The 12,019-nt window shown below is 40.0% G+C and overlaps 1 protein-coding gene across 2 annotated transcripts in view; it reads left to right on the plus strand.

Annotated features, from left to right (window-relative positions):
- LOC117375904 (transmembrane protein 132D) overlaps positions 1 to 12,019 on the plus strand; it is a 25,968-nt gene continuing 13,949 nt past the window's right edge. For both annotated transcript variants that reach the window (XM_033972270.2, XM_055224088.1), the window contains exons 1-2: positions 1 to 500; positions 4,885 to 5,761. In XM_033972270.2, coding sequence (XP_033828161.1) covers positions 425 to 500; positions 4,885 to 5,761 — 953 coding nt within the window. In that variant the 5' untranslated portion in view covers positions 1 to 424. The remainder of the gene's footprint in view (positions 501 to 4,884; positions 5,762 to 12,019) is intronic.

The raw sequence follows: 12,019 nt of genomic DNA on the forward strand, positions 1-12,019 counted from the left end.
TTAGTGCCCTAAGGATTGCTCACAAGACAGTCAGTGATCTGCTAACAGCCGTTTAACAGTGCGCACACGCACACTCCCTGGCGACAAGAGGAAACGACGTTAGTCACTTGTTGAAGTTCTCACATTCTCAAAGGGAATATTGGACAGGGAAGAGGTGTGGAGACGATCATATCATTACGCACAACTTTTACGCACAGGCACGGAGCCGCTGGACATTTCGCGTACCTGCTGAACGGTCTCTGTTGATGCTATCACTGCCCAGATGTAATTACACTACAGTATGCGAAGTGTCCCCGCGCTGCACGAGGACATGGATGAAACTGTGATCTTGTTCTGCTGCTAAAGGGAGAAGCCACCTCAATTCGCAACACGGAGACTGGATAAGTTGCGCGGCAAAAGCGGACAATCCTGGTTGTTTAGCAAAATGAGTATTTGTCACCAACAAGTCTGCAGGATTGCACAATTACTTATAGCAACTGTCACGGCGGTTTGCGCACAAGGTAAGTGTCCTGTCTTGGTTTTAAATGATAACCCTGTGCCTGCGCAAATCTGAAATAACGCTGTGATGTGTGTAAGTGTAAATATGCAAAGCATGTTGAAGTTTAGTTATTGCTTTTGAGAAAAAAAAAAAAAAAAAAAAAAGATTAAAGGGTATGTTTTTTCAAGGTCTACTGCTGAAGGAGGCTGTTATAAGCCATGCCTGCACTGTTTTAACAGCCCTCTGGTGATGTCTGAATAATAGATAAATGTGCTCATTTGTGGCACAAACTTACATCAAACTCTAGTGATACAGCTGTAGAGCAAGTCTTACACAAGCATATGTGTTTTACTGGCAGCCTTGGGCTGGACATAAAACATTTAGGGTACATTCAGCAAGGGGTAAAATACTTGATGGGCTATATTACAACTTGTGCCCCATTACTTTGTGCCTTGCCTTCGCTGTTGGGAAGTAATGCCTTTCTTTAAAGATGTCTGACAGAAAATGGGACAACACTACTGTGAAGTATAACAGAACTCTTACTTTCTTTTCATTTCCACTGAACACAAAAACCTATGAGTGTAAAGCCAATAATTTTCTCTAAGATGACTACTTCCAGAGAATGGTTTCTCAGCTTGGCTGATTTATGGATAAAAAAATGACAAAAATTGAAAAAATGTGATAAAACAGATTTTTTTAAACCAGCTTTAAGAGTTGCACTGGCCACAGCAATCCCTACCAATCACTGCGCAAGCTTAAGCCTCTCTCAATCTCTCCCCTGTCCTCTATTCCTCTCTCCTTATCAGACTCAGTCTGCCTGCACTGCCCCTCTGTGCTCCCAGATGATCACTATATCATCTTTATATGTTTACCTGTCCAAAGCTCAATTTGAACCATCATCGTTGGCTTGGAAATTTTAGCATCTATTTGTTGGGATCAAATTAGGAGTAAAATGGGAATACATTGGAGCTTAAGTAATGCGTCATCACCTTGTGATTTTGTCAACAGCCTGCCTGAATCAGAAAAAATAAATAAAAATTCTCTGTAGGTATACATCGTTTAAAAGTCCATTACATAACTTATCCAGTGGAGGGTCCGCCATCTGCTTGTCTCCATGGATTATTCCTTTGCCTGGAAAGTTTCACAGTATGGCATTAAAGTTGTCTATCTCCATGGAAACACGTGATACCATCAGATCTTTGGAGGGGTAACTCCACTGATAGTAAGATTGTTTGTTTTTAAAGATATTTTTCAGCAAAACATATGTGTAATTGAATCAGTTCAATTAGGATATTGCCATACTGTGAAACATTCAAGGGAAACCAATAACATCTCTATGGAAACACTCACATGGTCAGAAAAGCTCATCTTTAAACAATCAGGCAGGGTTGATATTTTACATTATAAATAACATACATTTTGTTTTACAAAGTAATGCATGCTAGAATTGTAAGTAACAACAAGATAAATTATGCAGATTGTATTATAGATATGCTGCACATTGTCTATGTACAGATATTCATCTCCAAGAATAACATAGCTAATTTGAGAGTGTGACCTTTTAAACAATCGGCTCCAGTAGTGGTACATTTGTGTACATCTTATTTCTCAATCATTTTCAATTTGATTTCTTGAGTTGTTTTAGTAATTAAACATTTATCTCAAAGGAGACATATTATGCAAAATGGACTAATCCACAGGGCAGACTCTAAACACATATAATTTTATAATTAAAACATTAAAAGTCAGGTTGAGGGTGATTAGTAACTCTTGTGATGCTTCTGGAGGCAGCTGACTTTTCCCAGCTGTTTTGAACATATGGCACAAGTCATTAATGCCCATTAAGATTCACAATGGATGCTTGGGCTTTTAATAGATTCATTCAAGAATTTATCTTAGTCATCATAGTACATTTTACTATTCTTCAAAGGTCATAAGCCAAACAGCAATTTCTTACATACAATTTGAGTCAAGAGTCAGTCGTAAGGATTAAAAAAACATTGTCCTTTTGGTGACATAATTTAAAACATTCAAAATTCATTGTGACATTAATGTAGCTGTTATATTGAAATTATGATATGAAAAAGGGTTGGCACAGTAAATCATAATCATTTAATACGCTGGATGCCCTTTCAAACACAAAGCTTTATTTGGACTTGGAATAGTACAAGTGGTTTACTCCTGATTCTGAAGGACAAATTATCTGCATTATCAGCCATGTTTCTATATCAAAAGAAAATGAAAAGATACACAAATAATATCTTTAAAAATATATACATTTTACTTTTTAAAATTGTCTTTTGAAACACTGGTCCAAGATTAAAGAATGATTTTACTTAAGCATTGATACATTGGGGTAGATAAACATCACATATGATTTAAAGCCTGGCCCAATCTCAGACAGAAAGAGAAATATAAAAGTAGAACAGAGTGTTTGCAGTAGCATGCTGGCAGAGGGGCTTTTAAAGGCCGTGATAACATCTGCATGAAACACTGATGGTTTGTGACTGAGGCGACGAGTTGGAGCAGCTTTGGGCCTTCACACACACTTATTCTGAGGCTATAGCTACTGGTACTGCATCTGAAACTCATCTTTATCTAAGAGGAGGGCAAGAGTTTCATCATGACCACAAGACCAGGCCTGTCTTCTTCTTTAGGAGAGAGGAAGAAATTTGAATCTGCACTGACCCTCCTACCAAATAATACATCATACACTTTTCCTTTCCCTTATCCCTGCTGCCTTTTCTTCTCTTCTTTTAATATCAAAGTTACTTAGTATTTAAGCTATTTGAAAATCTGACTAAAAACAAAATCTTTGCATTTTAAATATTACTGATTGCCTCACTTACTTACTTTTGACTAGAACATCAACCTAGTCAATTTGATCTTCACTAAGTAAAAATTATCCACCAGAAGCAAAATACTGACACACACAAACACAAACACATGACTGTTGTTGAGCGAATCCAGCAACTTCATTCTACAGCATGGTACTATATTTATTTTAACTGAAAACTCTTAATGAAAAAAAATCTGAACATAAATAACATGTAATTTTTCATGTAAGGAGCAACAGTACATACAATTGTCCTTTTAAACTTATTATATTGAATATTGAATGTTCTGTAATGTTCTTCCTGTAGATCTGCCTATAGTACAAATGTATGCCAAAGCCAGCTCTACCTTCAGTTGAAAACTGCACATCTGTCACACTATTGCCATAGATGCTCTAAGCCAGGAGACCCCCACTCTTTGCAGTCTGCGTGTGGAGCAGCAGTTGTCCACTTTTATAACATGGCACTCAGACAAAAACTTTTCAAGTCCTGTTGGTTTGACATAATTGTAACGTGTTCATTTTGTGCACAGTGCTGTCAAAACCTCCCTTTGACAGGCTTTTTGTGGATTTAAGATGACCATGATGGACAGGGCAAGCAGCCAAAAGGGACATTTTCCTCCAAGCATTTTTTATTGTATAACTATTACTAACAATTCATTACCCTATGACATGGCCTGACGTATCCTGTCACAACTTACAATTTACACAAGTTTGATTTTGTCTTGCTAAATCACATCGCTGTCAGTCTTGGTTTGTGATGATGACTTGTTTGATCACTCCTGCCACTTCCATTTAGAATACTATCTGTTGTAGCTTCATCCACGTATTATGACATTGTAATGTTGAGTAATGTCTCTGTCTTTAATTCAGAAAGTAGGGTAATTAGCCAGCAGATAAACTGTGCACCAGGTCAGCGCCTTAAGCTTCATAATTCTATTGCAATGGGGGTTTAATCAGGACGCCTGATGACTGACAGCTGACCCCTGCTACTGCTGTTTTCCCTCATCTGGTTGAGGATGAGTAAACACAATTGGATTGGAATAGGCTATGCGGTGCTACTCGGCCCCTGCATGCACAAATCAGCATGTAAGAGTTACCAAATGGCACTGTAATGAAAGTAATTATAATCTTTTCATGCTTCTGACCTTGTGTGGTAGCCATCTATTCACAACTGTCATTGTGCAACCGCAAAACCTTCTAAATCCTAAAATTCTAAACTTTTGCCAGTAGCTCCAATGCCATCTTCACAGCTCACCAACCCTGACAAGCAGACCAATGCTAGAACTGAATGTTTTACATTTTAAATAATAAAACAAATTGGTTTTAGTAAAGCAAAAGAAATTGGTATCATAGGAATGAAAGATATAATTTGAAATAATTTTGTCCAAGTAATGACTTAAATTAATTATTTTAATTGTCAACTCAGATCACAACTTCAGGACTTCAGGAGTGTTTTACAGGAGTTTGTCTTAAATGAAAGACATATTAACATGTGTTTGATCATAATGCTTAGCTACAGTATTAATTTTGTGGTTTAATACTAACCTACTTTTTATATTTTTTTTTCTAGACACAAGCAGTAAAGAACTGGTGGATAGTAAGAGCCCAGTGCCTTTACCCATCTCTCTACCAATAAACTACGAGATCCAAGATGCTGAGTACCTATTCTTGAAAGAGGCAGGTCAAGACTTCATGAGAAACTCCAGCACACAGAGTCACACTCAACCATTTGTCATCATTAGAGCTAACCGCCAACCTGCTATCAATGTTAGCTATGGGGCCATCTCCACTGAACAACTAATTTCTCAAGACCTGCTCCAAAATGTGCGCCTTTTCAACGCTCCTGAAGTCTTTACCTTCAACTGGAAAATCCAAGCATTTATTTTAACACCAAGAGTTTTTTCCTCCAAGCCTAAAGTTCGCGTGCTCTTTTATGTGGCTGGTAGAGACTGGGGCAGGGGCGAAGACAGTGGAGATGAGTTACCGTGTGTGACTGTTTTTGCTTTCTGGCAAACGCAGGAGGTTAGAGGATCATGTGCACTTGGGGGAGATAAGGGAACTTGCATGGCTGAGCTGACCCCTACCTACAGCTGGTTTGCCCCAGGAGTAGAGGGCACCAGTAGGGAAAGACAAGACCCTACCACTGGCAACCCTGTGGAGCTATACTACCAGGCACAACCCAAAGTCGATGGAGAATGTAACACAATGAAAGAAAGTCGTTGGGGTGATCCTCCAGTGCAGCCTGAGTACACCCCTGTCACACCCATGGAGAGAATTGGGAGTGTTCGCCTCCTACAGGTCCCTAAAGGAATGGCGACATTATCCAGACTCAAGCTGGGGAATGCCATTGTAATTAGGACCTCTTCTAAACCCCTGAAGAAGACTGATATAGCCACCTTCTACATCCTCATGGCAAGCTCTGCGCAACTGACCAACTTCACTCTGAGGTAAGATAACCTTTAGTTTATTAGCACTCAAACTATGCGTTCTGCCATGATTTAGGTTGATAAAAATGCACAAGCCACATTTAAATAACCCTGTCACAAGGTATTGTTCCCCCTTCAGCCCAAAACATGCACAATAGTTAAAATCCTCCATCTAAGCTAGTCCTGACCAAGCCTAGCTCATGATCTGGAGATGGCTCCCGGCAGCGCCCACTGCCCCAGCAGCTTTGAAAGATGGGTCAAATGCAGAGGTTAAATGCTGAATTCTCTACAGGGACGATAAACCTGTACCTTAACCTTAATATCTGTGTAGATTAGGGGACTCAACATCCAGGAAGAGCAGTAGTATGAAGTGACCATATCCCCACTGCTTAACTGTCTAACATGAAATGCCTTTTTATACTTAACTTGGATCACGTAAATCACAATGTGGATTGGTGATTATCTGAGACAATTTTGATTAAGAATTCCAGTTTCAGAAAGCCACAATTTTCTGATCTATAAAAATGAAGAGTGATGATGAATATGAGATTTATGGACTGAAAGCTGAAAGTGTGGTAGATTATTCCTGGGAAATTAGAAAAATACATGTGTGATTGTGCCCAGCTCATGACAATAGTCAAGAGATGGTATTTTCTGATCTGTAGTTATAAAGGTTGGCTCGGATCTGAGTGAATCACGTGTGCAGCTTTTGGCTCACTCACTTAAAGGATATATAGATTTGACACAGTGCTATCGAATGTGGATATTGAAGATCACAAGGATTACCGGTGTAGCTCAATTTAATTTCAGGCTGTGCTCCTGCTCCACGCTGCATTATGTTGTGGTCGGATCAGAGATGGGAAACGTTGAGGCGGCGAGGGCGACTGTCCCTGTGGAGGTATAAGTGACACCCTCCATAATGAAGCTCATTTAGAGGGCTCTGAATTACCACTCCAACTTTATCTGAACGCCGCTCCGAGCTATATGTGACTATAGGAAGAAATACAATCATGGAAAAGAGGGGGAATATAAAAAGCATCATATTTGCCTTCCATTTTCTCAGTAGTGCAAAAGGCAGGATATATATATATATATATATATATATATATATATATATATATATATATATATATATACACACATACATACATATAAATAAAATCCTCAACCTTCTACTCATTTTGACCGCTTGTATTTCTGTGTGTGTATGTATATGGTCTCATCCTTTTTTTCCCACGTTCGGGTCTGGCCGTAGCAGCTTGAGGGTTCTGTGCAGTGTCTTTGCTGTTCCTAGTACTGCGCTTTTCTGGACTAAGATGTCTGATGTTTTTTCCTGGGATCTGCTGTAGCAACTCCTCCAGTTTGGGGGTCACTGCCCCTACTGCTCCGATGACCACGGGCACCACTGATGTCTTCACCTTCTAGGCCTTCTCTGATTCTTCTTTTAGCCCCTGGTATTTCTCTAGTTTCTCTTGGTTGACCTTGGGGCTTCCAGTCCATACTCTGCACAGATGTTTCTGTTCACTATGCCCGCCACTTGATTATGCTGCTCCATGTATGTTTTCCCTGCCAGCATCTTACACCCTGCAGTTATGTGCTGGATTGTCTCTGGGGCCCTTAGCACAGCCTACACCTTGCGTCTTGTCTGGTGTGGTAGATCTGGGCCTCTATCGCTCTGATGCTCAAGGCCTGCTCCTGTGCCACCAGGATGAGTGCCTCTGTGCTGTCCTTCAGACCAGCTCTCTCAAGCCATTGGTAGGATTTCTTGATATCAGCCACTTCAGTTTTGTTCCAGTGATACAACCCATGCAGGGGCTTGTCCTTCCATGATGGTTCCTCCAGCACCTCTTCCTCTGTGCTCCACTGTCTGAGACATTCGCTGAGCTCGTCATCTCTTGGGGCCATACCTTGATTTACTTATGGATCTTGGATGTTTCATCCTGGACAGTGGCTCTCACACTCACTAGTCCTCGGCCTCCTGAGGGTGATGGATTTGGGATGGAACCCACCATACATGGTCAGAAGCTTTCGGGACTTAACATATGTGGTCTGTATCTCCTCCTTTGGCCAGCTTATGATTCTTGTTGGGTATCTGATTACTGGCAGGGCATAGCTTTTGCCATTGAGCTGACTCCTTAGGACTTGTCTTACTCGTTGGAGGTATTTGGCCGTGGCTGCTTTCTTTGTTTCCACTTCAAGGTTGCCATTTGCTTGTGGGTACCAACCATACGTGTGTGTGTGTGTCTCTGTGTGTGTGTGTGTGTGTGGGGGGGGGGGGGGGGGGGGGTGTGTGTGTGTGTGTGAGAGTAAGAAAAACTGTATTTCTCTTGCAAAATTTAATTTTAGGCTAGTATGTAGGACACATAGCATTCTAAGCAGTAGGGCTGAACTATTTTAGAAAGTATGTAATTGCGATTTTTCTGACAGATGAAAGTAGATTTGTGATTTATGTTCTAAAATCAGGATTCAGCTCACAGTGCACACTTTTTATACATCCAAGAGTGTTAACATTTGAGAGAAACAGTAACACGAACTGTTAAATTGAAATAAGAAATCCATTTAATTAACAGCATGTTTGTAAAGATCTGAAGCACAGGGTTAACAGGATTTGTACATATTTAGATCCAAAGGTGACAGTATATTTTGTTGTATACAGAGAAAATATATTGCTCCTACATTTGCAGCTTTTGCAATTAATTAAAACCATTCAAATTGCAGTTTTGACTATTATTAATATTGTAGCTTTACAAGGCAGGAAAAAAGTTTTTTTTATTTTTTTATTATATATAAACAAAGTTTGGGCACACCTGGTATATGGTATATTGCTTAACACATCTTTTTACTTTTTTACCATGCTTACATCTTCACCAAGACATTTATAGGCAAATTGAGATCCAATACTACTACACTACTACTTCTACTACTATTATCATTATTTTCATAATTATTACTCCTAGTGTGACAGTGACTGCAATTATTGCCACTACTTTATTTTCCCTATAGGGTCACTAGGCTTCTCATTATCTGCAGTGTTACTTTTCCATATTGGTGTGTAACTGAATGTTTTTAAAGTACATACTGGGCCAGAAAGAGTGTGACATAAACGTAATCTCTACTGTGTATTGTCAATAATCCATTCTCTGAAGATAAAATGGTAAAATGAGCTTTACAACATGCAGCTTAACTAACCCCAGTGGTCTAGGCTAAATAATCAATACACTGTGTAATGGGTAGTGTGCCTTCCCTGCACGTGCACTGGCTCAAGCTTCAGTGGGGGCCAGCAGGTGAAGTGTCATGGTTTGTTAATTCCATGTAGATATTTATTTATTTCCACTCAGAGCTCTGGACAATCAGTCAATATTGAATGCTGCAATAGATGAATATTGATCAGCTAGACAGCTGTGCATTGATGTGCTGTTCCTCCATTTCAGTGTTGTATTAAAGGTAGTCAGAAATGTTGTGAAGCATCAAAAACAAATTTAAAGCACCCCACCACTTACATTTTTTATCACATGACATGTTTTATTGTAGACCTATATAGTTGCTTTTAGATTTATCAATGAAATGCTGGGGTGCATTTAGAGTTTGCATTGGGGTCCAACGATTTGTTTTAAATGCTTTGGTTAAGAGTGAAAAGCCTCTTTCTGTTTATGAGAGCTCTACATGAACCTGAACACCCAATTCTGCTAAAAGCTAATCCCATAATAAACACATTTTATACATGAGCATAAAATCGTCATTACATCAGCAACATCAAAATTAGGCCACAGGAGACCACTGCAGTAGGAGTCAGACACATCATCTAGTACAGTCTCTCTCAATAGAATACATCTTTTATTTGAAAGCTTTGTTATATTCCCATGATTGTACAGTTTTTGCCCTAGATAAATTTGGAAGACTGTGAATTATGCTGGATGCCATTCCTGGGTGAAATAGATGCAGATGTGACAAAGAGAGCTATGTTATTCCAGGTTACAACATACATGAAAATATGTACAGTGCATTTAAACTTTAATTCTATTCCTCTTCATTATGCAGACTCCTGTGGCTTGATTTATAAATGGCACAAAGTGGAAGAAATTTCAAATGCTTTAATAATATCAGCACTCACACCTCTGCTAAATAATTTATCCTTTGTAAATCTTTGCTCTTACTCCACCGCGTTTCAAGTACAACATCAGGCCATTTTGGAAGCCCTGTATGAATCTGAGCATTGACAGGAGCCTCACAGCTGTTCACTGGTCCGACAGATTGCAGACACCTGATTCCAATTATCTGATCTCAGAGACGGCGAGCCCTCTGTCACTCTTTACTCATGTTGTCCCATTCACTTATTACTGCTTCGCTTCATTTAGATAACACAACACTCCTCCTCCTTGTTTCCCTCTTCATAAACATGAGGCGGTCCACTCCTCTTGGTAAGTTAATGTGTTAGCTTATCAGCGCATTAACAAGCCATACATCCAGTTCACAGGCTCTATCAGTGTCTTCGCCTCCCATTAGCCTGTGCTTTAATGCTCTCCCATCACCATGATAAAGCTGTTATTGATGAGTATAGTCTCAGTCTGGGGACACACAGATTTGAGGTCGACAGAGAAAAAGACAAACCACACCTGTCCATTCTCTCCAAATGAGCCTGTCATCTCCACACAGTCTGATAAAGGTCACATATAAAGTATTGTAAAGCCATTATTCCTCTTGGCACATAAAGGACAATTAGATCAGGCTCTGTGCAGTTAAATGAAGTGTGCATTTTCCTTGTTTTCGCATTGAGGCAAAGTAATACTTTTGTCTTTGGTCTTTATTTAAGGCAGAGCTTGGGTCACAAATAAGGCTTACTTTTATGTGAATGGGAACAGTGTCAGTGAGCACTTGACTAGTTTTGTGAGTCGATCCATTCATCTGTGTGACAAATAGGTCTTTTACACTCGTTTTAGAGTTGTGCTGTGTGCCATCTGGCAGCAGTGTTGGCACAGCGTCTCACAGCCCCCCAAACTGCTCCATAAGTACAAGGAGCACGCCGCTGATACCCGCCCATCACACTGGCTAAACTGTGGACATTTGCCTGCATAATCACTCCGGCATCTGTTTGCGTTTGCACCGGAGCTCACCCCTGATACTGCGGCCCTCAGGTGATGCATTCACAGTGCCAGCCAAGGAAACACAAATTATATCAGGGAAGCAATTAGACTGGCGCACATGGAATCTCAATGTGTGTCTTGGGAAAGAGGAACGCCAGGGCCAAACTTCTGATGCGGACAGAGGATACAGTTGGTCTTGGAAGGATGTAATCAAAAATATATGTCTAGACCATTGTGGTAAAGATTATGTGCTGCATGATAACACTAAAACATGTTTGGATTTTTGTTAAGCAAGCTCTTTAACAAGTAATTACAATATAGTGCTACACAATTGATTATGACAGTGGCTCATTAGGTAGAACAGAAAACTGACAAACTGGTCTAGAGTTGGATCTATAAACATCTATAAACAATTTCAGGCTATGTTATTGAAGTGTTACATAACTCTATTGCACATGTTTATAATGTGTTGTGTGTTGATAATAGATCTTCTTAAATCAGAAAAAAATGACAAAAATGATGAAAGGCTTTGCCCCCTGTCTTATTAGTGGAGTGACAACTGTGTGAACCACTTCAAATGTGTTCAAGTGTTTTTTATGCATTGGAGTTTGTTTAAGGTGGAATAAGTGCTCCTTCCAGCTGGTCAGAAGTGAGATGGATGGCAGGTACATCACCTCAGAGCGGTTGCCCTCACACACTGTCGACTCTGGTCTCCACACACATCCATCTTGTTTGCCCTAGCAGCCCCCCACCCCTGCCTCCACCTGCCCACTGCTGCTCAGGCCCTGGGCTGTGGATCGTCCCAAGAAAAATACCTCCTCCTCTGGTCACAGGGGAGCTCTCTCTTCACACACAGGGAACAGAGTGAAAGAGCAGCTCTAGATAAGTCTTCTTGTTACTGTCACTTTTTATTAGTTAAAGCTCGCTCTATTCAGCTCAATACACAAAGGTGGTTTATCACAGTGGAGCCAAACATTTTGCCCATTAATACAATGGCTATTCCACACGGTTTGATTCTCCAATTATAGTCTTAAAAGGTTTTCCCTTATCCAAACAGACTGACCACTTTTATATTTCAGCCATGTCTATACATAAAAGCAGATAAGCCAACAGTGAAAATGATATTAGTGGAAGGTCAGTGCTCATTAATTTTAGCACATATCCAGTGATATTGGAAACAGTAAGCTTTAATTGAAAT

Source organism: Periophthalmus magnuspinnatus, chromosome 9, assembly GCF_009829125.3.
Source record: "Periophthalmus magnuspinnatus isolate fPerMag1 chromosome 9, fPerMag1.2.pri, whole genome shotgun sequence".
Taxonomy (NCBI): Eukaryota; Metazoa; Chordata; class Actinopteri; order Gobiiformes; family Gobiidae; genus Periophthalmus; species Periophthalmus magnuspinnatus.